The sequence below is a fragment of the Loxodonta africana genome, chromosome 3 (assembly GCF_030014295.1).
Source record: "Loxodonta africana isolate mLoxAfr1 chromosome 3, mLoxAfr1.hap2, whole genome shotgun sequence".
Classification (NCBI taxonomy): domain Eukaryota; kingdom Metazoa; phylum Chordata; class Mammalia; order Proboscidea; family Elephantidae; genus Loxodonta; species Loxodonta africana.
The window spans coordinates 95,180,773-95,206,530 of record NC_087344.1 but is presented as its reverse complement, the minus strand read 5'-3'; the positions used below and the strand labels follow the sequence as shown (position 1 = coordinate 95,206,530).

General features: G+C 41.7%; 1 protein-coding gene across 1 annotated transcript in view; it reads left to right on the top strand.

Moving 5' to 3' along the window:
- Nucleotides 1-2,699: 2,699 nt before the first annotated feature.
- Nucleotides 2,700-25,758, top strand: part of PLPP3 (phospholipid phosphatase 3) — a 101,963-nt gene continuing 78,904 nt past the window's right edge. The window contains exon 1 of the mRNA XM_003411056.4: nucleotides 2,700-3,395. Coding sequence (XP_003411104.1) covers nucleotides 3,257-3,395 — 139 coding nt within the window. The 5' untranslated portion in view covers nucleotides 2,700-3,256. The remainder of the gene's footprint in view (nucleotides 3,396-25,758) is intronic.

Here is a 25,758-nt window from a genome sequence, read left to right as displayed (position 1 = left end):
TGTTCAACTCAGTTTTAATGAGTGTTTGGTTCCCTTGAAGAGTTATCCAGATATGATACTTGTTTGCGTAGAACTACAACCATCAATTAGCACCATGATCTTTTAGTTATGAAAAAATAGCCCACAAAGTCTTGTAAATGGAAATATAAAACTCTTATTTAAACATCCATCTATTTTCCCTTTTATTTGCTTTTGGAATAACAGAGTTTTATCCTTCTTAATAAGTAGTTGAATCTAATCCAGAGAACCTTAAACAGTATTAAAGTGAAAAAGTATTCAATTTAGTGTAGGCTAAAGTTAACAATCTTACCCAGTAATCTTTAAAGAGACCAACAGTGATTTAACTACAGTAAAAGTCTAGTTTTTAACAATGTATTTATTCTTAAATTAATAAAAGTCATTTCACAAATAAGAAAAGCAGACAAGAAATGTAAAGGAAGGTAACCATAAAATTCACTTAAAACCCATTGCCATCCAGTCAATTCCCACGCATAGCGACCTTCTAGGATACAGTAAAATTCACTTAAAAAAAAAAATTCACTTAGTCACTGTTTATTTCCTCGACATTGGATTTCACCAAAATTCTTGAGAAATCGAAGTCAAGAGTCAGCCCCACGGTGCTAACAATGTTTTAGAGACAAGTTATAATCACTTGTGAAAAGTAAAATAATAAAACAGGGTGGTATACAGGAGTGGCATCCAGTGGCACCTATGATATTGGACCTTTGGAGCTCCAAGGAGAAAAAGATCAGAGTGGGAGGTAGTGTTCACGACGGCTGACTTCCCTGTGAGATTGGAATCTCAAAGATAAGGTTTAGTGACAGAATTTCAAGTATGATTATAATTACAAAGAGAACTGGGTGGGGACAGACAAAACACCAAGTCCCTGAATTCCTTGTAGGATGTCCAGAATACTAAACCTGGTCTAGCATTGTTTTTGCTCTTTTAACATTTGAAGAAAAGGTGTTTCTCACTCAAAAGCTGTCTTAGGAGTCTGTTTACCTCCTATCTTTATGGAGAATGCTGTGGCAGAGTGGCAGCTGGAGGCCTCAGCTCCAAAACTGCCTTGGAGATTACTCTTGCTTCCAGAAGACAGCAGTTTTGCCTTTCTTTGCCTGTCCCACCAGTCCCAATTCTGAGTTTAATTCAGCGAACACCAACCTCTGAGCTAGGCACTAGGGAGAGTCTATGGAGCTGATAATATACAGCTGACTAGTTTTTACTAACTATAACGAATCAGATGGTGGTAAGTGCTACAAGAGTGTTATAAACAAAGCACTGAGGGTGAAGTTAATTCTGTCCAAGGGTCAAGAAAGGGCTCAGGGAAGAAGTGACATTTCAGAGGACCCTAGAGCAGGAGAAACATTTTGTCAGCTCTAGAAGCAATTTTTTTTTTTTTTAGAAGCAATAGATGAGCTTCACAGGCAGAGGGAGCCGCAGAGCACGGGTGTGGGGTGTGCAAGGACTATTCTAGAAGGGGCAAGCGGTTTATGGCCCGCTGGATGGAGGGTTATTTCTATTTCTGGCTGCACAAAAAGTGACATCTGAAAGAAATGTTTATCTGTTGCCCACTGTGTGCTCAGATTTGTGCTAGGCACTTGGAAGATACAAGGGAAGGCCCATGCCCTGGAAGTGTTTATATTCTATCTGGAAGAAACAAGATTTGCTCACATAAAATAATTGAACATAATATGCAGACTCTAAGGCAAAGCATTAGATTGCTTCAACCATGCATGCTTGAAGGTGTTTCAGGGCTTGGGAATCCTTCATCCCCAATCCTCCCAGCAGAAATAAAGATAATGGCTAACCCTTATATAGCACTTTTTTTTTTGCACTTGGGGGAGTCCCTGGGTAGTGCAAACAATATGCTGGGCTGCTGGTCGAAAGGTAGGAGGGTTGAAACCATCCAGAAGTGCCTCGCAAGAAAGGCCTGGCAATCTACTTCTTAAAAGCCAACCATTGAAAACCCTATGGAGCACAATTCTACTGTGACACACATGAGGTTGTTATGTGTCAGAATGGACTGGATAGTAAGTGGTTCTATGCACCAGGCACAGTTCTAGGGGCTTACATAAATTAGCTCATTAAATTTTCACACCGACTTATCTGGTAGAAACTGCTACTATCTTCGGTTTACATTCGGGGAAACCGAGGCACAAGAACACTGAGTAACTTCCTCAAAGTCCTACAGCCACAGTCAGGATTCAAATACAGGCGGTCTGGCTTCAGTAGTTTTCATCTTATTATCCTCAGAATCTAGCACAGTCCTAAAATACGCGGGTGTTAAATATTTAAAAAAAAAAAGTTTTCCTTAATTGTTTTCAGGATAATACAATTCAGTAAAATCCGCGTCAAAATAAAGACGTGACGCCCAACATTCGTAAGGGAGGAGAAATGCATTTTATCTGCACAGCACCAACTTTTGCCTGACCCAAGGTCGGCAAGAAAAAGTTTTTTTTTTTTTTGTCCCCCCCCCTCCCCCGCCTCTTTTGTGACAAGCTGGCGTTTCTGAACGCTAGGGGCTCCCGGATTCTCTGGTTGAAGAGTAACTTTTCCTTTTAGGATTTTTTTTTTAAGGGGGTGGGGGAAAATGTGGCCTTAATTATCCCGCGTCTTAGGCAGCTTAAGGAAGGGGCTGTGCTTTCGGAATCCCATCAGAGCCAAGTAAGGAGGTCCTTCTCTCTCCCTCTCTCTTTTTTTTTTTTTTAAAGGACCTCGTGAAATAAAAGTGCAGAAAACAAACCGAGGCGATCACAGCAGCAGCCGCCGCGGCAGCAGCAGCAGGAAAAGTTGGTGTTTGGTGCAGCCGCTCGGGGTTGCAGGGCTCAGCGCAGCTCTCATTCATTAAGTAACCAGCTGCGGAGGAAGGTGGCCCAGCGCCCGCTCTGCCCACTCAGTCGCTCGCACACATACACACGCCAACCCAGCGCGTCCGAAGGGCCACAGGTCTGCAAAAGTGTCTGCTCGCGACTTGGCTCTGGACTTTTGAACGAACTGAGGTTGCGAGAGAAACGCAGAGGCGCACAGGAGAGCAGCGAGCACCGGCGGCCTCCACGAAAACTTCTCTGCAGCTCGGAAGCAGGCAGCCGGGGCTGCGTCCTCGCCGCCGTGCCTCGAGCCGGGGCCGACCCGCCACTCTCCGGAGCAGCCTCGGCGGCGGCGGCGGAGCGACCAGGAGACGACTCGGCGTGGGGGTCTGCGGCTGCTGTTGCGGGACGTCTTCGCGGGGCGGGAGGCTCGCGCCGTAACCAGCGCCATGCAAAACTACAAGTACGACAAGGCGATCGCTCCGGAGAGCAAGAACGGCGGCAGCCCGGCTCTCAACAACAACCCTAGGAGGAGCGGCAGCAAGCGGGTGCTGCTCATCTGCCTGGACCTCTTCTGCCTCTTCATGGGTGAGCCCAGCCCCGCGATCCCTCGGCCTCTCTGCCCTCGGCGCCCGTCCCAGCCCAGCCGGGTCCGGGCGCGCAGGGCTAGGCGCTTCCTCGCTGGCTGGGGGCCCCGGCGGCCGCGTTCCCGGGCAGCGCCTCGGCGCGGCCGCCAGCTAGCCTGCCCAGCCCGCCTGCCCGCGCTGTCAGCTCCGGGAGGCCCCGGCTGCCCGCTCGGGGAGCCTTCGCGCCGCTCGGGGCCCCGAGGCTCCCTGCCCCCCTGAGTCTACTGACTCCCTGGCCTGTAAAGTGTCTGGAAGTGCTTGTGCGTTCGGGGCTCTTTAAAGTCCTCTCCAGTTGGAAGTCGCATCGCGTCTTCCGAAGCCCGGGCAAAATCGCATGGACGGTGTGGGTTTTTTCTTTCAGAACAGGCGAAGTTGGTTGAATCACGTTTTAGAGCCAGCGAATATACCACTTGTTGCCATCCGTCCAAGTAAAATGGATCTCCCGGAGTTTCAGGCTTCTGCCTGGAGCCGAGCTGCCTCCCCGCGGCTGTATGTAAACATCCAACCCTTCCGCCGGTGCTGTTTTGGCCAGGCCGGCTGGCAAGCTGGCCTTTTCCCCGGCTTCTTTCCTATACACCCCCCAGGGGTTGGAAGGTGCTCTCCCCCGGCTTGGTGCTGGGTTCCCATTCAGCAATCCCTTCTTGAGCACCTACTGTGTGCCAGGTGCTAGGCAGTTTTAGGGGCATCTGCTTTAACTAACCCTCTCCCTAACTCAGTGCAGTAGGGGTGAGGAGTCCCATTTCACTGACGAAGAAACTGAGGCACTGGTTAGGCAAGCCACGGTCATGTTTTGGAGCCAAAATTAATTGCAGTCCCAGAAAGTTGAGGCACTAGTCAATCTACTTCTCTTTTCCAAACTATTTGGAAGCCTCAGCTAGCAAATGGGTGGGAGTCAAAGGAATGGGAGTGGGAGAGTGAGGAGGATTTATGAACTGGGGCGGGGAGCTATTGACATGAATCTGCAGTAGTTCCAAGGTTGAAGTCAGCTAGGATTTAAAAAAAAAATTTTTTTTAAAGCGAATCCTGGTGTAATGGAAAGTGTGCAGAACTTGTCATCAGAAGACTGCCACTCTGCTACCTGCTGGGTGTGCCACCTAACTGTCTCATAGGCCTCAGTTTCCTCATCTGTTGAATGAGTGGGTTGAACTAGATGCTGCTGGAGCCCCTTCCTGCTTTAAGAACTCAGATTTGCTCCAGGAGCTGTTCTGCCAACTCTGCTAACTGAAGAAACATCTGTGTTCCCCCTTCAGTTCCCTTAAAATAGAACTCCTGCACAGAGACTTAAGTGCCCTTTGAAATGAATTTGTCCGTGCAGACTGAAAACTGATGCTTCTTATGCTGGAGTTAGTTAGTTAGCCTTCCCTTGTGTTGATGAGGCTTTCTCTAGCAGGGTCCTTACTCATGTAGTTTTCCCTAACTTGCATCCTGCATCCTCCTACATTTGGCTTGAACTGCCCACAGTAAATTTTGAAAGAAAGATGGGATTCTTAGAACTTAAAAATAAGAACAGCCCCCTTAAGATAAGGAGAGACAGCTGAAGGCAAAATTGTGCTGTGTGGAGGGGAAGAAAGGTCACCACAGTTCAAGTGGCAGACCCATTCCCCGCACCTAATATAAATTAAACATTAAGATGCTGTGTAAAGGAATTGTCACTGGGGGGGGGTCTCCCTTCCTGTAGGAGCCTAGTTTATTATTATGCACCATGGAGCAGATTAGTACTTAAAAGGCTTGAAACCAAACTATTGTGTTTTTTTAAAAGACCCTCCCAGGTCCTGGGGGAGGACATCCCAGTGCTGACCGGTCGATTCCAACTCATAACAACCCTATGTAGGACAGAGTAGAACTGCCCCATAGAGTTTCCAAGGCTGTTTGCTGTAAACTTGCCTGGGGCTTCCAAGTGTTTACTTGGTTTTTTGTTGGTGATGGGGTAAGTTCTTTTCGGAGTGCACCTGTGCTGTGAAGCCCAACTCCCTCCTACTTTGTGATTAGGAAAGCCGACTAGAACATGCCTGACAGCCTTTGTAGTTTCGTTGTCCTCCTCCTTCCTTCCACTCTTTTGATTTCAGAAGCCAGTTCCAAGAAATGGTGCCTTTTTATTCATGGAAAAATAAATGTGAAGGGATTTGCAAAAAGACACACCTAGGAGCTATAGGTTAGCCAGAGACATAGAAAGCCAACACACATACTCAGACGTGTGTTGAAGATCAAAAGCAAGGTGTGCTTTTGCTGGTTTCAGTCCATCTGTCCCAGCTATCCTCCTGTCTTCAGAAAGCTCGTATAAATAAACCTAGCTGTTCATTAGGTTTGTTCCCTATTTTCTAATATCCGAACACATGATTTTGTTTACCTAAAAACGTTAAGGAGATCAGGACTACGTATTTTATTGTGAGAGGCACATAGCTGCTCGTTTTAAGGGGGATATATCTCCTGTCATTAAAACCATGTCAACAAAGTTATTTTCAAAGTCACTTATTGATCAGTGTCTCCCCTAGGTATAGCCTGAAGTACAATATCACTAATTAAATGCCTTTCTAACACCTTCAAGAGGAAAAGCTATTTGAAAAGGTAAATATTTAATTGGGAAATTTAAGCAGGACAACTCTATTTGGCTTCCAAAAGAAAAATTAATAACACAACATGTGATTTTAATATTCTGCACACCACGGTCTTAAAAATTGTTTCTACTTGGTTCACTTTTTGCCTGAGACTGTCACTATGGTTTAATTTTTATGTAGTTTATTGATCATATGGCCTGGATTATAGGGCACTAATATATTAAAAAGAGACATAGTTTTCTGTTCATTCCAGGGCTTTGAACCGGTTTGCTCTGGTTTGAACCCCTGCTGAGAATTTGCATTTCTAATAAGTCCCCAACTGATACTAATGCTGCTGCATAGGATAGGGATCAATCCTGAGAACCACTAGTAGAGCAGCTCTTGTTGTTACTAGGTGCCATCAAGTCAGCTCCAACTCCCAGCAACCATATAGGACAGAGTAGAACTTCCCTATAGAGTTTCCAAGGAGCAGCTGGTGAATTCGAACTGCCAAAGTTTTGGTTAGCAGCAAAGCTCTTAATCACTGTGCCACCAGGGCTCCAAATTTATCATATATAAGAATCACCTGGTGATCTTGTTAAAATGTAGATTCAGATTCAGTATATCTGGGATTACCCGTGACCCATTGCCTTTGAGTTCATTCTGACTCGTAGCAACACTATAGGACAGAGTAGAGCTGCCTCATAGTTTCCAAGGAGTGCCTGGTGGATTCGAACTGCTGACCTTTTGGTTAGCAGTCCTAGCTCTTAGTTAACCATTACGCCATCAGGGTTTCCATATCTGGGGTAGAAAGGCAGATTCTCAGCAGGGGTTCAAACTGGAAGGAACCAGTTCTATCCCATTTGAACCCACCAGGCGCTCCAAGGGAGAAAGATGAGGCAATCGGCTTCTGTATCTGGAAAAAATAAAAGCTGATGTGCTATATAAATGTCATGTAAGTGGAGATATGCAAGTAGTTTAAGTTGTTTCACATAATTTTTTGATGTTAAGTTCTTGGTGGAAAACAAACAAAAAAACACTTTTGTTTGAAGCCCAGAACAATTTGATGTCAGAGTACATCAATGGGAGTTTATCTTCTATTGAAAAGCTATCTTTGCCGACTAATTATTTTGCAGGCAAAGTTATGAATCTTTGCATAGTACTTTTTCTGAAGTTGATTTTGTTTTACTTTCAGTCAAGCAATAGGCATTGCCTCCTGTTTTTTGTGCATTGTTACTGGTATAAGGGGTAACGTGCAAATGGGAGAGATGACCCCTATGCAAATAAGGAGGAGCATCTACTGTGTTTCTAATTTTTGGTAGGCTGTGGTGTAGTGGCTAAGTGCTATGGCTCCTAACCAAAAGGTCAGCAGTTCACATCCACCAGGTGCTCCTTGGAAACCCTATGGGGCAGTTCTGCTGTGTCCCATAGGATTGCTATGAGTTGGAATCGACTCGATGGCAATGGGTTCTGGGTTTTTTTTTTTTTTTTTTGGTTTAGAATTACATTAAAATTAATTAATTTTGTGAAATTATTTAGTCATGACTGTAACTCCTATGAAGAGATTATCTCCATTTTTTTGATAAGAAAACCAAATCTCAGAGAAGAAAGGACAGGGACTCACTTGAAGTCAGTTTGAGTTGAACCCTAATTCTCAGCTTAGCATGGTTGGAGTCCATCCCTATTTCCTTTCTTCACCTGTCGAATCCTGAAGCCCAGATTCTCATCAGAAAATCCTGATACTAAGTTTGCAGAAAGCCCTGCCTCTGCATGTTTCCCAGGTACCCATTTGCACCAAGGCAGGTGGGTAAACGTGGTACTACTCTTCTGGTCTTGTTTGCTCTATGGCATCGTTTTGATTTGGAGCTAGCTCTAGCATTGAGCTTTTGAAGGAACCTCTTTACCCCGTGAGACAGTGGTTTCAGAGAAAAGAATGCACAATAGTCCATGACTGCAGTACAGATGCAGAGTTTTGGTAAATCCCAACTGAGCTTCCATGCCCTTCTCCCCCACCCATGTATTTATTGAGTGCTTCCTTTGAACCCAGGCACCCAGGCACTTTGATAGGCAGCTCGTGTTAGACAGGTCCAGCTTTTTGTCCTGTGCTCTCTGTTCAAGGCCCTTCATAATTCTTTTGTTCCTAAAGAATGTTCCTCCTGTGGCTTTTGATACTGGCAGGTAGGTTAGCTGAGTTATGATAGGGGTGGAAGAAGTTCAGGGAAGCATGTGCTTGGTCAGGTTTGGTCTGCAAAGCTTGACTCCCGTTCTGTTCTTGAACAAGGAAACAAAGTCAGTGAATGAAGTGTTATGAGGCAAAAGGAGAGAATCTCAAATAGGTAAAATAATAGAATGTAGGGGGTTAGCAATCATGCTATTTAATTTGCTGGTTCCAGAAAGTATCTGGCAATTTCTTCATTTGTAATAAAATGGTTGAGATAAAATTCTAGAACTGGTTCCTTATAAGGATTACATAAAGTCATTATGTGTTTTTATTAAATGCTTCACTTTTAATAAGGATTGGGAGACAATGTGGTGTAATGAGAATAAACCAAAACCAAACCCATTGCCATCGAGTCTATTCCTACTCATAGCGACCCTATAGGACAGAGTAGAACTGCACCATAGGGTTGCCAAGGAGTGCCTGGTGGATTCATCTGGTGGATTTGAATGGCTAACGTTTTGGTTAGCAGCAGAACGCTTAAGTGAAGAGAATACAAAACCAAACCAAACCCGTTGCCATTGAGTCAGTTCCAACTCATAACATTCCCAATAGGACAGAGCAGAATTGCCCCATAGGGTTTCTAAGGAGCGCCTGGTGGGTTCAGCTGTAGTGCTTAACCACTGTGCCACCAGGGTTTCCAAGTGAAGAGAATAGGAGACTTGAAATCAGAAGCTGTGGGTTCCAGTCTGGCCAGTGCCACTTTCTAGTTGCGTGCCTGTGAATAGGTTGGTTTTCTATGGTTCTTAGTTTTTTCTATCAGTAAAATGGCTGGTTGGGTGGCATTATTTCTGAGGCTGCCCTTAAACATTCTGTGATTGGTTTCTAGTAGAGAGTAATCACACATTTGTCGAATGTCTGCTGCGTACATACAGTCTGCTTAGCTCGTCAATGCTTAGCTCAATGAATCATCACAATGGAACCCAGAGACCTGGGTTCTGTTTTTGTTCTAGCAACTATGTTGCTGTGTGACTTTGGGAAAATCACTTGACTTTCTTGGGCTATGGTGTCTTTATCACTGCAACAAAGAGAATAGATCACCTCTAAGATTACTTTTGGAGCTCTGGTGGCGCAGTGGTTAAGAATTGCACCTGTTCACCAAAAGGTCAGCAGTTTGAATCTAACAGATGCTCCTTGGAAACCCTACTGGGGCAGTTCTACTCTGTCCTATAGGGTTGCTGAATCGGAATCGACTCGGTGGCAAGGGATAAGACTCGTTTTAGCTCTAACAATTTTGTGAGTCTGTGCTGGTAGACCTTATAATGTAGAAATCCAGTCACTGCTCTTAGAAAGGAGCCCTGGTGGTGCAGTGGTTAAGCACTTGGCCACTAACCAAAAGGTCAGTGGTTCGAACCCATCAGCTGCTTCTTGGGAGAAAAGACCTGGCGATCTGCTCCATTAAAGATTTCGGCCTACGAAACCCAATGCAACAGTTCTACTGTCATATGGGGTTGCTTTGAGTAGGAATTGACTGGACAGCACACAACAACAGCTTCTGTAAGACCACCCTTCATTAACTGAATTATTGTATTGTTTTTTGAGACAAGATTTAATGCTGAAAATTAGCAAAAGCCGTTAGTTCTGGAGCAAAAGTAAACACAGTGTTTTACTGGAGTTAGTCCAGTATGCTGAGAAACTGGCTGAATTTTTCCTTGGCTGGATGTGTGTCCTTTCACCTGCTTCCTGAAATTTATAGCAATCACAAACAAGTAAGCAAGTACTTTTTGCCCCTCTGGTATTATATTCAACAAGTATGTGTTTCTAATAACTCAATAGGTTTTAATCACTTAATCTGCCATGTGAACCATAGAATATAGAAACAGATTTTCATTAATCAAACTGATGAGCAACCTAGCCAAGCCGCCTGCATGGATCGCAATAAAGAAGGGAAGCACCATTCAGTTGGTAAACGCTGCTGACATTTCTAGGACAGTTGAAAACCTCTTTGTCCAGAATTGCTTTTTTTTTTTTTCTTAGCTCTCTGTTCTCTTTTCCCTAACCTTCACTTATATATAAAAGGTATATAATGGTGGTACCAACTCTATGGGGCAGTTCTACTCTGTCCTATAGGATTGCTATGAGTCGGAATCGACTCGATGGCAGCGGGTAATGGTGGTACCTGCCTTTGTGGGAAACTGCTTAATCCAGAGTTGGTGGTCTTTTCCACTTTTAGCCCTTTTGATTTCCTGTCGATTTTAGATTCTTTCTTTACCCCTTCCTGTGCAGTTATTTGGGCTGGCAAGCCCAGTTGATCACAGCATGATGTTAATGAGACCATAGTCAAGGGCTTCTTCCCCGTGTAGGCAGTTATATTTATGGAGAAGCTCTACCCTGTGTGTCAGTTCAATTCCATATGCATTATTTGAGGAGTAATAGTTTATTTTGGGAATGTCTACTATGTCTATATTTCACAAACTCACCCAATAATAAGACCAATCTGGTGTGAAATACAGATTCTCAGGCTCCCTTTGAGGAGATTCAGATTCAGGAAGGTTTGGGGTAGGGCCCGGGATTCTGTATTTTATAAAGTCATCTGTGCTTCTTATCAGACCAGTTAATGTTGTTTAATGGCTGATACCAAAAGAAATTGAATTATGGTTGTGGGCTTTTTGTCCCTCACTATACTAAATGTTCTGGCATTCTCCACATTGTTAGGTTGTCTGCTCATATTTTCATTTGTGCTCAGTACATCTTTCTTTTTCAATATAGAGATGAGAATCTAGATAATCAAGCTTGCTAGAATTCTGCAAAGAAAAAAAAAAATCACCTGTGAGGGGAGGTGTGAGGGTCTCCTGTGATTTTTAGTGACAAGATGTCCTCTGGTCTCTAATTGCTGAGAGGCTAGGATTTTGTGTATTTCAGCATCCTAAACTGAGTTCTATGTAGTTGAAGTCGCCAGCCAAATGACCTCTTTGGATAATGAGGTGTTTAAATATTTTCTTTTGAGATATTGAAATTTGTGCACGAGTCAAAAGTGAAAAGAGTAAATTAGAATCCTGAATAAATCAGTTGCCACTGAGTTAATTCTGACTTGGCGACGCCATATATGTCAGAGTAGAAAACCAAAAAAAACCAAATCCAGTGCTGTCGAGTCGATTCCGACTCATAGTGACCCTACAGAACTTTGCTTAATAATGAGGTTTTCAATGGCTGAATTTCCGCAAGTAGTTTTTTTTTCCTTTTGCCAGGCCTTTCTTCCAAGGTACCTCTGGGTAGACTTGAACTTCCAATCCTTCGGTTAGCAGCTGAGCATGTTCCTTTAAAAGATCAAAGTTAGCTTGACATGGTAGAGACAAAACAAGCTTTGGATTCATCCTGATCTGGGTTTGAATTCTGACTTAAAAATAACACTTTGTAAGACTTGGGCAAAAGTTATTTAAGTTCTAAGTTTCAATTTAAGAAGCCCCAGTGGCATAGTGGTTAAAGTGCTCGACTGCTAACTGAAAGGCAGGGGGTTCAAACCCATCAGCTGTTCTGTGGGAGAAGGATGTGGCAATCTGCTTCCGTAAAGATTTACAGCCTTGGAAACCCTACGGGGCAGTTCTACTCTGTCCTGTAAGGTCACAGTGAATCAAAACCGACTCGAGGACTACGAGTTTGGTTTGGTTTTGGTTTAGGCTTCAATTTCCACATCTATAAAATAAGCACAGATCGCAGCACTCTTAAGTCGTGAAGCTCAGATGAGATCACAAATCCGAAAGCATTTTGAAAAGCTAAAAAGCACTATACCATTATCAGGTATTATTTTGCTATTCTTATTCATAGTAATTGGATTTTGCTTTTCAATTTCCTTCTTAATGGTTCTATGAAATCCTCCTTTCATTTTTTGGCAGCAAAGTTGCCTTAAATATATTAGGGTAAAAAAATGTGAGGAGAATCCTAAGAAAAAACAAGGCAGAGTGAACACAAATGTTTTCTATTAACTTAAGAAAAGCAGTGGAAGGTTTTCTGACCCTGTCTGGAAAAGTCAAAGTGCGGGAACTTCAATAGCCTTTGGTGGTTGCATTCCTCCCCTTTGAAAGGGAGATGGCCATATCATCTTGAAAGAAAGACCTTAGGAAGGGCAGGAGAGAATTTGGGGAAATGGTCTGTTTTAGGGTCACCTCTTATCTGTGTCCTTTGACAGTCCAGGGAAAAAGCCTAATTAAAAGAACAGCAATGACTGAAAATAGTCAAATCCTTGTCATCTAGAGCGCTCTGCGTGTGTTGTTGAGAAATGGAGGCACTGTGCTAGGTAGCATATTTATTATTCGGGCCAAACATATGATACAGATATGAGACCCCCTTTTATAGATGAGGATACTGCAGCTCAGAGAAGTGCTGTAACTTGCATGAGGGTACCAACTAGTGAGGAATCACTAAATTTTTTTTTTATTTCAACCCAGAGCTCTTCTGCCCGCTTTACAATACAATTAATGCAACAAAGACTCACTCTTTTCTATTTCATTCCACCTCATGTATTTCAATTTTGTTGAGTCCAAATATGTACACAATATTTAATAAAACCCAATATAGGACATAAATACGAGTCTTAAGGATCATATTGGGCAGTGGAATAGGCAAGAGTTATAAATAAATAACTGCAAAACAGTTTAGAATGTGACGAATAAGCCTCACTGTGGATGTAAGAAAAGAGAATACCACTGGAGCAATTCTTCATTACCTAGATTCAGGGAATCTTTAAAATTTGAAAATACCTTGGAGATTTCATTATCAACAATACCAGGGTCATTTTTCCTGTCAGTCATAAAAACAGGCTTTTTGAGCTAGAGAAGGGTAGGAGGTCAGAGGAGAAAAAACACAGGGTGGAGGGTCATGGTCAGACAGGCCTGAGTTAAACGTTTGGCTCTGCCACTTGCTCATTACTATTAACTATATAAACTAGGTTATACAGTTAATCTCTTTGAGGCCTCAGTTTTCTAAGTTGTGAAATGGATATAGTATGTACCTCATGAAGTTGTGAGAATATGCCTGATATAGTGCATAGTGTATAAATACTCAACAGACCTTAGCTTCTGTCATCATCACCATCATCATCATCATCATCATGGTCATCATCATCATCATATCCTCCTCAGAGCCCTTGATACACATGGGGAACACGAGACCTGGATTGTTAGCGATTGTCCAACATTGGTAAAAGAGCAGGGCCTCAAATGAAGGTCTTGACTATATACCATGGTGCATTTCTGGTATTTACTTGTCAAGTTGGAAGTTTGGTATTATTCTTAAGGTACATTTCTCCAGAGAGTTATATTCTCTTCCTTCTCTTGCCTTTGCCAATCAAAAGAGGAATAAGACAAACAGGCTTAATTTATAATCCAAATTAGTGCAGGTTAGCTGAGTAAGGACAGAGCTACATGGGGCAAACTTGAAGGACTAGGCAGTTTTTTGACATATCACGTTTGTTCAAACTGGTACTTCCTCTAGGAAGTGCTTATTACCAAAGATCATTGCTGACTTATTTGAGCTTGAGCAGACACCATCTTTTTCAAAAGAATGTATCCCAGGAGAGAAGAAAGGGAACCCATATTTACTAAGTTCTTGCTTTTTAAAATCCTCTGAACAGTCTCTTGAGGTAAGAATTATTCTAGTCGGACAGAGAAGGTAACAGACTCAGATTAATTAATTTTCTCAAGGACATGCATTAATCAATGGCACTGGGTTACTGGGTTATGCATTAATTGGCCATGCCAACTCTAAAGAAGGCCAGGTCAGGTTCTTGAACATCCTTGTGAAACGACTCTTCCCTTAGGTCCAGGTTAAATTTTATTAAAATACTCCAATTTAGAAACAAACCAACACAACATACATAAGACTTAGTTGGAAACCTTTGAAAATAACTTGTTGAGTTCTGTGTGCTTTGAAAGTATATATTGCAATCAGGGTATTGGTAGCAAGGGTGTTTTTGAGGTTTGTCACAAATTAACAAAATTATATGCTTAGAGAAAAAGGAGCCCTGGTGGCACAGTGATTAAAGCACTCGGCTGCTAACTGAAAGTTTGATGGTTCAAACCCACCAGCTCCTCCATGGGAGAAAGATGTGGCAGGCTGCTTCTGTAAGAATTTATAGCCTTGGAAACACTATGGAATAGTTCTACTCTGTCCTTACAGGGTCAGTATGAGTTGGAATCGACTTGATGGCAGTGGGTTGTGGTGGATATGCCTAAAGAGTTTTGCAGAGAAATGCAAATCAGTATAAGCGCCTTGTCATAATAAGCGCTGTGCTTTGGTTCCTGTTTATGTATCCCCAAAGCACATAATACACGTGATTACATTGACACCAAGGAAGGCGTTTTCATTGGTGTTTTTTATATCTAGTACCCAAATTAGTTTGTAGTATCAATCAGGATAATTTCACTTAAGGCTATTTAGTTAAATTTGTTTGTGCTTGTCTTTAAAGCGTAAGTCTTGTCTTCTACGGATGGTTTTTTAAAAAAAATATTTTATTGTATTTTTGGTGAAAATATACACAGCAAAACATACTCCCATTCGACAATTTATATATATAATATTCAGTGACATTGGTTACATTCTTCACAATGTGTCAACCATCTAATTATTTCCATTATAGTTGTTTCACTCCAATTAACTCAGTCTCGCTACCCCTTTCCCCCTCCCCCAATTTCTCATCTGTGCTTTAGAGTAACTGTTGTCCATTTGGTTTCATATAGATAATTTTTTAAAAGAGTGCAGTATGGAAGGAAGGGTTACATTCTTTACTTTTTGAGTTAACCTGCTTAAAAGGTGACTTCATGGCATAGTTTTGTCTCAAGGTTTAAAGAGCATCTTAGAGTAATAATTTCAGGGATTCCTCAAGCCTCAATGGTCCAGTAAGTCTGGATTCTTTAAGAATTTGAAGTTCTGTTCCACATTTTTCTCCCTCTGTATCAGGATTCATCTACTGTGACCCTGAGGAGAAATTTAGGTAGTGGTAGCTGGGCATAGGGTCGCTATGAGTTGGAACCGACTCGACGGCACCTAACAACAATAGCTGGGCACCATCTAGTTCTTCTGGTCTCAAGGTAGAGGAAGTAGTGGTTCATGGAGACAGTCCTGTAGTCTGGTTCCTTCTATAACTCTTGGGTTTCCTTTTGCTTGGGTGACTCTCACTCCAGGCAAATGGAAACCAGCAGTTGTATCTTAGATGGCCCCTTGTAAGTTTTTAAGAACCCAGACGCTACTCTTCCATGGAAGTTTTTTGAGCACCTACTCTATGCTGGGCACTGAGGGTTCCTTGCTCTTAGGGAATTTCCAGGCTAGTGAATGAGAGATTTGCATATTTACAAACCCTAAGTCATGCACACTTTGGAAGGGCAGGGCTGCTGCAGCAAGTAGAGAGTCATGAAGTTTGCCTGAGGGCAGGAGCTGGATCTGGTAAGATAAATAATAGTGAAGGTTGTTGTTGTTAAGCGCAATAGTGAAGGGTGAGAGTTTTGCGGCAGAGGGAACGATAGGTGCTGAAACAGGAAATACAGACATATTTGAGATGGGTGAGTAGTTAGAGGCTGCAGCAATATAAGGAGGTGTATATTTGGACTGTGTGAGTGGGGAAGGAGGATGTTGGAGAGGAGGCTGAAGAACTGGGTTGGAACCAGATTATGAAAGGCTATAAATTATAAATGGCAGACAGCTAAAGAACTTGAACTTTATTTTGGAGAACCAGCAGAATAAATGGAGTTTTTTTTTTTGTTTTTATTTGTGGAAAATTTCAAACAAATAAAAGTTGCTAGAAGTTTTTAATGGGGCATTAATCTAATCTGGTTCCTGGTTGAGAAAGATCACTCTGAATTTGAAGGCTGGCGAATGGGAGGTACAGTGGTGAAACCAGCTGGGAGGCAGGTGAGAACTGAACCTAAGGCAATAGGGCCAGAGAAGTAAAGGGAAGGGTAAAAAGGAGATGACAGGTAGCTCCTGATCTCTGGGAGGGAGCCTCTGAGCCGAAGTGATGCCACTCCCACCACAAATGCTTTAAATGCAATCTTTATGGAAGATTTAGGAAATCCGTATAAGGTCCCTATGAGTTGGAATCGACTTGACAGCACTGGGTTTGGTTTTGGTTTTGGTTATATGGTGTGATTTGGAAATGCTTCTTCATGTTTATAGCCTTATTATACAAATGTGGCTATGAAGTTTCTTTCCTTTTTTTTTTTTGCTCTGCAATTTTTTTATTTTTCAAATGCCCCTTAAAATAAATGGGCCACTGGAAATCACGTGGGTTTAGAGAAAGGGTTTTTTCTTGGGTTGTAATGGTATTTTTAAAAGCAACGTTATTGAAATATAATTGACATATACAATTAACCCATTTAAAGTATTCAACTCAGTGGTTTTTAATATGTTCACATAGCTATGCAACCATCATCACAACCAATTTTGGAACATTTTCATCAACGCAGAAAGAAACCCCGAACCCATGAGCAGTCACTCCTCCAGCCACCTCAAGCCCATCCATGGCAACCACTAATCTACTTTCTGTCTCTATAGATTTGCCTACTCTGAATATTTCATATAAATGGAATCATTTATTATGTGGTCTTTTGTGACTGACTTCTTTAATTTAGCATAATGTTTTCAGGGTTCATCTATGTTATAGCATAAATGAATACTTCATACCTTTTTATGATCCAGTAATACTCTTTTGTATAGCTGTACCACATTTTGTTTATCCATTTATTACTTGGTGGACATTTGGGTTGTTTCCACTTTTTAACTGTTATAAATAATGGTGCTATGAACATTTGTGTACGTGTGCTTGTATGATACATGTTTTCAATTCTCTTGGGTATACAAAACTAAGAGTAGAATTACTGGGTCCTGTAACTGGAAAACTCTGGTGGCGTAGTGGTTAAGTGCTACGGCTACTAACCAAAAGGTCAGCAGTTCAAATCTGCCAGGCGCTCCTTGGAAACTCTACAGGACAGTTCTACTCTGTCCTATAGGGTCGCTATGAGTTGGAATCGATTCGACAGTAGTGGGTTTTGGGTTTGATGGTAACTCTGGAGCCCTGGTGACGTAGTAGTGGTTAAGCGCATTTGGCTGCTGATCAAAAGGCTGGCGGTTCGAATCTACCAGCTGCTCTTTGGAAACCCTATGGAGCAGTTCTACTCTGTTCTGTAGGGTCGCTATGAGCTGGAAGTGACTTGATGGCAATGGGTTTGGTTTGATTTTGGTTTACGGTAACTCTAAGGAGCCCTGGTGGAACAAGGGTTAAGCACTCGGCTGCTAACCAAAAGAAAGGTTGAAGGTTTGAACCCAGTAGCTGCTGTGTGATAGAAAAGAGCTGGCAATCTGCTCCCATAAACATTACAGCCTAGGAAACCCTACAGGACAGTTCTACTCTGTAATACAGGGTCACTATGAGTTGAAATCTATTTGGTGGTACACAACAACATGGTAATTCTATGTTTAATTTTATGAGGAACTGCCAAACTGTTTTCCATAGTGGCTGCACCATTTTAAGATTAATTAAAATATGTCAAGAAAAAACACAAAAGATTCACTGAGGAGCTTTGAATTAACATATTCATGAAACCACTATAGTACAGCTTTGTTCTTAGAGGCATTTTTCATCAGTTTCATCAGTTTAGCAGTGTCACTGGGTTTAAGATGAGTGAGCAGAGAACAATAAAGCTGACTAAGGAGTAGATGCTGGGGGGTCAGCTAGACCTGCTCACCCGCTGAGTAACATGCTTCCACAAACCAGATTCCTGCCTCAGCAAAATGAAAGGGGGAAAAAAAGAAAAAAGCCATGCATCCTCAGCGTATGTTGAAAACGCAAATTTGAACACGTATTTTCCTGGGATCTACTTTACTATATTTTTAAGAAATAGAAATATCTATTCAGTTTCTGATTAGGCTGATTATTCACTCTTTTTTCCCCTGGATATATGGTTGTGTACATAATTATAGTCTCAGGAATTAAAATTACCATGGGTCTGCTAGACTTATGCAGGATTCTAGGAGTTATTAAAGAGAGTAAGACACAAGCACAAATCTTCAGGAATTATTTGGAGCGTCAAGTCATAAATGCTCGAAAAATTAAGCTGTAAGTGCATGAAAAATTAAACCACAAATATTGAGAATGAGGAAAAGGCGTTCACACTTATTATTAGGTGCTTTACATGCTATCTCATTTAATCTTTCTAATAACAGTATAAGGTAGATGTCGGTAACCTGGTTTTGCAGCTCAGAGAAAGTAAACGATTTGCCAAGGCCACACAGCTTATGTGTAGGTTTTGGGATTTGAACTCAAGCCTCACTAAATCATAACAATTGATAACATTTATTTAGTGCTAGCTGTGCTAAGCAGTATCTTATTTTGTACTCTCAATGAGCCCATGAAGTTGTTATTACTTTTATCTCCCTTGTACCCAACCAAGGTTCAGAGAGGTTAAAAATAACTTACAAAAGGTTATGCTGCAAGTGAGTGGGAGAACTGGGGTCAGTAGTTAAGTGGTTCTTAACTATGAGGTGCTAATGCTTATGTTCTCCCAAGGTTTCTGAAGCCCAAGCTTTTCCCCTTCACTCCCTGCTGGCTTTCAGGCTGGCAGCGTGTGATTAGTTGTCCAAAATGAGTTAGACTTGTGATTCCCACCTTGGGTTCTCTGGACCTGTAAAAGGCCTGTTAGGCAATCATGGGGCATCCTAGGATATTTTCAGCACTTCAGAAATATCTAATGTATCCTGTACGTTTACCAATGATTAACTTGCTGAGACTAACTCAAAGGAATCCACCTTTGTAGAGACTGCTCGAAACATCAGGTTTCTGCACTTGTGATTTGAATGACATACATATTTCTGCTAACTAGGAAAAGGGACTGGCACTTTGTATGCCTGGATTAACAAAAATGGAGAAATGTCAACTTAATACAGTTTCCTGGGGGAAAAAACAAAACAAAAAAATCTTCCAGAAAACAAGCCACACAGGGGCCCAGAGACTGTGAGGGATCTTGAGCAGTAAAAAGGTTGGACACCCTGGAATGGACAATCAGTGAAGAAGAAGAAGGCCACTGGGCCCTGGACCCATCTTGACAGGTACCCTAAGGGGAAGAGAGACTTGAACTGGACCATTTGTCATTCACATTGGGCAGCGGTAGTAGGTCAATCTGTTAGTGATCCCTTTTGTACCATGAACTTGATCTGCAGTCTTTGTGGTTTGGTGTAACCTTTGGGTCACATTGGGAAATGCTGAGCTTCTCTGGTTAGTGGCTGCGAATGCAGCTCCTTCATTAAATGCAGTAAATAGAACTTCCACCAGCAGCCTCCTCCCCACAAATGACCTGCATTGTTGTAAAGTTAGCGACCACTGACAGGAAGTGGAAGAAATGCTTCTCAGCCACACAGCAGATTTTATTAGACACTTGCCCGAAGTGGCTGTTTTGGTCAATTTGGCTTCCATAGGTTTCTAGGGAGGAATGGTCTAATATATTATTTCTAATCATTGCATTTGTCTTCCTGTCATCTTGGTCTTAATGAATACTTTGATTGTCCTCTTTTGAAGCAACTGCACATACTGTGATCATAGAGAGGAACTTATAGCCAGCTGGGATTTTTTTCATATTTCCAAGGGTGTTACCAACTTACTAGAGTCCTTTCTTTAGCTGGCTTCTCATTTAAATTTGTCTGGAGAGAGTAGCTTCCACTCACCTTTGCGAACCTTTGCTTTGAAAAGGTCTGTGTACAGGCATTGTGTGAATGCGGAATTCCTAGGGACCAGCTGGGAATTTAGAATATAGTTCTTGGTCCAGAGCATTCAAAATATAGACCTTTCAATTTCAGGGGAAAATTAACTGTCTTGAGGTTAGGTTTAGTTTTCCTTAGGCCATTGATGGAGCTGAAGAACCTTTCATTATGATTGTGCCTTAAATTGGTTGTTTGTGGTTGTGCTTGGCCTTGGGAAATCCAGACATTTATTATTAATTAATAACCCCTTTTGCTAAACAGTTATATCACATGATAAGGTATGTATCCGAGAATGTGAATTTAAGTAGCCTATCTTGCCTCTTTTATCTTGCCTCTTTATTTTTCTTACTCTAGATCTTTATCTCTCTATCCCTCTAAAGCAAACAAAATAAAACACCAAAACCACCCTACCCAGAATATCATTCCCCAATGTCAACTGGATAAAGGTTGGGAAATTAACATTTTTGAACACTTAAACGTACTCTGTAGTAAGGCACATTGACGTATATCATCAAATCATACAACCCTGAAAGAGAGATAAGCTTCTAACCACTTTTACCGAAGAGACAGTCACCATTCAGAGAGGTCAAGTGATTCACCCTGAATCACAGCTAGTAAATTGTGGAGCATCTGGTATGTGAACAAACCAAAGCCTGTATGCTTTTTCTACCAAGAATGAAGACTGGCTCTTGAATCTTTCGCTGACTGCTGTTTTCAATGATGAGCATATGACAAAAGCAAACAAGCCAAAAAGTTGAATGAAATGAAATCATTAGGCCTTGAGAAGTGTTCAAGTTTGATCTGAGGTTTAAAACCCTTTGCTCTGGCCAATATTGCCTCTTTCTTTGTATATTCCTAAGAAATTAGAAATTAGAACCTCCAGGCTGGAAAGGAGGGACATGAACTTAACTGAATAGATATTTACCAGATGATAGGCAGTGTGCTAGGGACTTTACATGCATTATTAACTTACTAGAATTTCACACCAGCACGGAGGCAGCCTCAGCCTACTGTGGACATCATTTCGGTTTTCTCAGAATTTCGTCAGCAATACCTATTTCAATTCTTTTTGGTGGGTGGTAGCACACTGTATTAATGATTGAACTAGCAAATCACTAGCAGAGAGCTTTTACTGAGATTCCACAGGAAATTCTTTGCCAGAATCTGCTTTGAGCTGGTTACTTGAATCATGCATTAAAATTTCACCGAAATAGATCAGAAAGAATCTTGGCTCCAAATTTGTGGAGCCTTAGAAGGAAAGGTCAAAGAAAAGCCATGGTAAGGAGAATACTTTGGCAGTTTCATACAGAAATGGAATGACTTTTACTGCAGAGGGATAACGAGTTTAGATTGTCTTGTTAATTCTTCCTTCCTCTTATCAGTCTTCTCCAAAGGAGTTAAAAAGCCAGGGAAATGCAACATTTTGAGTGAAGAAGCCAGTACTTTGGAAAAGGCTCTGTATATTTCCCAGGCTATTGTAGGACTCCTATTCAGCTGGGATTTGAATGGTGGTGTGATTAGCATGAGAGCAAGTGTATAAAGTAGCCCTTTTTTCCCTTTCCTAAAAGAAGTTTTGTGGCATTTCTCTTTCTGACAGAGTTGGCATGAAGCTTTGACAAACACGGACCCATGGAAAAGCTAAATAGGATTCAAAGCAGGCCCATTTTGTACAGATCCTTCACGCTTAGAATGCAAAGCAGCAAAGTGGCTGGCAAGAGGCACCTTGGATCACAGGCATTGTAGCAAGGGCTGTTCCTCTGCTGTGGTCCATCATTGATGCATAGGAAATACCCACCAGACCAGTGGGAGCGTGTATCCTTGGCTGTTGACCATTCTTTGCTTTCAGAAAACTACAAATGAGAACCCTCCTGAGAGTCAGCCATCTATCTTATCTATCCCTCGGTGTTTATTGACATAAATACAAAGCACTGAAGGAGATACAAAGAAATATAAGCTGTGGATCCTGCTTTCAAGGAGCAGGTGGGGAGATGAGAAGATGGACATACAAACATTTGATGAAAAAAAAACACCACCAGGGTCTTGACCCAATAATTAAATGAAATTTTAAAAATATAGAATCTTAAAGGCAGCTTGATGCTGATCTAAGCTCCAGGTCACTTCTCTAGGTTACTGCTTCTGTATCATAAATCATAAAACACGATGATGATTCGTTCCCTGCCTGACACATAGAGCTGTTGAGACCAGATGATATGGTTTCATATTATATACATACGTATGTATATAGTATGAAAATGTTTTGCAAACTGTAGGTCATATTTGTACGATGAACATTTTTTTTTTTTTGTCTTCCAGATTCACTCCTCTCCATTCTCCCTATTTCTACCCTGTTTGAAGCCCATGCTATCGTTCACCCAGGTCTTAAAAAATTTCTTTATAGATTTCATTTCTAGAATGATAGTCACTCTCCCATATATGCTTGACACAAAGACTATTGAGGAGTTATTTTTATGCAATTCTGATCACGGAGGCCCTTCTCTTCAGAACGTGACTTGTATGACCCCTTGTCAACTACGGAATAAACTTCTTAGTATGACATCCTTTAAATCCTTTGGAATTTTGCCCCAACCAACCCTTTCATCCTCAGCTCTTTTCTGCTCTCCATTCCCTTGCTTCCCACCCTGCTACATTTCGTACCACCCCCCCAACACACACACCTTAGCCCCAGACACCCCCATTCGGTGACTCTCCCAGACACATTCCCACCTTAACATTCTTTCTCTTTGCTTGCTTGGTATGTGCTACTCACCTCGGGACACTCACTTCAAGCACTACCCCCTCTGTGAAGCCTTTCCTGATTTCCTCAGGGCGGAATTCATCCTTCCTTTGGGCTCCCACAGTATCTTGTGTTGACCTTTCTTATGGAAAATTTTATGGTTTATTTTATAATTTTGTATAGTTTTGTCTGAAAAGAGGATAAGGTCCTCATATATAATAGATGCTCAAAATTCTTACTGAAAAAAATGTAAAGTTATTTTAGAAAGTATAGACAAGAAACACAAAGAAAAACATTTTTGTAATTCCTGTAATAACACAATCCTGGGGTAGCCACTGGCACAATGTCTCTTTTTCTATGAATACCTGAATTATCATTAAGCGTAATTATAAAGCTAAACCCTGGGTGCTTAAGACATACTTTCTGTAAATCAGCCTGATGAAATGGAAAAAAAAAAAATGGCTTGCTAGATTTCGTAACAGTCCCATACTAAGGTATTAACTTGTAAGGCACTTGGACGTATGCAACCAACTTAATAGCAGCTAGGTATTTTAAGATTACTTTTGCATTCATTTGGTGTTTTGGACTTGGGTGACAAACTGAATTAGTGTTAACCATGATAGCTTCTATATATGTTTGTTTTTGTTATTGTTAGGTGCCGAATTGATTTTGATTCATAGCGGCCCTCTGTGACAGAGTAGAACTTCCCCCAGAGGGCTTTCCAGGCTGTAGGAGCAGATCGCCAAGTCTTTCTCCCTCAAAGCACTGGGTGGGTGTAAACTGCCAACCTTTCAACTAACAATCAAGTACTTGGCTGTTTGGCCACCAGGGCTCCATATAGTGTTTAACCCACCCTAAAAGTTAGGCCTCTAGCTAGAATGCGTGATTTTTTTCACCCTTGTCTGACTTTAAAGAGGGCTCTGAATGGGGAGGAGAGAAGAGAAACCTGTAGACAAAACAAAACAAAACTCAAGCTGGGAGTCAAGAAATCTGGGTTTTATGCCCTAACTTTACTACTCACTTACTGGTCACCTTGGCCAGGTAACTTTTCCTGTTACCCTGTTGCCTCATCTGTGAAGAAATGTGACAGGTCTTCCAACATGAGGAAATCTCTAGTTCATTTGCTCAACTGGCCGCTTCCTGAAATCTCTGTTCCTTATACTCATGTGAAGACAATATTGCTGTACTTGTTCTTAATTCTGTCACTTCAAAAGTATTTGGTTCATTGTCTTTACCTATTGGAAAAACTTCTTAAAGCCAGAACTTAGTGTGCATGTTTGCCTTTTTCAATATTTAATCTACTTCTCACAATTCTGAGATGGCTGAGATTGAAAGACCAAAATGTCTGATTCAGGAGGGAAAGGAGCTAACTTTTAGAGCACCTGATGTGCTCTTGATGCTCCACATGGTTTATTTAATCTCCATGGTGTTATCATGGCTGTATTGTCCAATTTTACAGATGATAAAACTGAGGCTTAGAGATGTTAAATGTTAGGAATGAACTTCAGATCTGTGTGTCTTGTTCAAAACTTAGCCTTTGAGACCATTTATCCCATCTTCCCATTCCTACCCATGTGCAGGGCACAGCCCCTCTAAACCGTCTTTTCTTGATTGGGATCCAGTCTCTGTTTAATACTTCCAGTAATTTGAATTTATTTCTAGGAGGCAGCTCTAGTTGCTCAAAAGGCAGTGTTGATGTAAAAATCTGCATTCCTATAATTTTAACCCAGCGCTGGCTATATGTGGTACAGTGTTCGTTAATAATTACTAGCATTAAAGATATTAATTAGTTTTATAATTAAAAACCCTTGAATAAATGGTCGATGGTGCGTCATTTCAGCAAACACTCACTGAGTACCTTTAATGTGCCAGGTACTCTAAGTGTTAGTGATCTAATGATTAATCTGATGAGGTCCTTGCATGATTCTTCTGAAAGGGACCTTGGGCAGGTACGGTTCTAGAAGTACAACATGTATGCTATGTGGAGGTAGCAATGTTGAGGGAGTTATTAACTATGTTTGGGGTGGAGTTGCAGGGGAAGTTTTTGAAGGCAGTAACCTGTTTGGACTGGAAGAAGCCTGGCCATCTACTTCTGAAAAATCAGCCACTGAAAACCGTATGGAGCACAGTTCTACTTTGACACATATGAGATTTCCATAATTCAGAACTGATTCAAAGGCAACTGGTACTGGAACCCATTTGAACACACAAATTTGTACAATGCTATTAGACACCATTGTTAAGGAAGGCAATGCACTGAAAACATTCTGCTTTAGCAGAGTGGTTCCTCTGCCTCAGCTCTGACCAGTACCAATGGCCATCCTTTGGTACAATTTCAGAATGTGGGAGGAAGAGGGACCATAGTTTTCCTCTTCTTAAATGGAATGCGTGGCTAATTGCTTTGATGAGCAGCTGCTTGCCTTGCCACGATACCAGAAAAACTGGATGGTTCTGGCTACTGTTAATGAGCATTTTGAGCAAAGAATCTATAGAAGAATCTTGATCAAAAGGAGGGACAATAAGGAACAGAATTTTAAGTTTTCATGGAGTCCAGACTCTCGGGAGCCATCGAGGCTGGATGAACTCCAGAAACTTTTGACCTCAGAAAATTTTAAACCTTAAACCAAAAATATCTCGTGAAGTCTTCTTTAAACCAAACAGTAGGTTAGCTTAATTAGTAAAGAATGTTTGTCTTGACTTGAGCATTGTGCTCTTTTAAAGAAGAATGTATATGGGATCAAATTGACAATAGCAACTCAAAAGGTCAGATAGTAAACTTAGGGGGCAATGAGTTTATGTCAATGGGGGAAGAATGTAGAGTTCCTAGATCTATGTTGTTGTTGTTGTCAGCTACCATTGAGTTGCCCTCCAACTCATGGTGACCCCATGCACAATGAGATCAGACCATTGTGATCCATAGGATTTTCATTAGCTGTTTTTCCAGAAGCAGATTGCCAGCCCTTTTTCCTAGTCTGTCTTAGTCTGGAAGCTCCACTGAAACCTGTTCAGCATCATAGCAACATGGAAGCCTCCACTGATAGACGAATGATGGCCATGCTTGAGGTTCATTGGCTGGGACTCAAACCTGGGTTTCCTGCATGGAAGGCAAGAGTTGTACCACTGAGCCACTACTGCCTCTCCCCCCTCCCAAGATCTA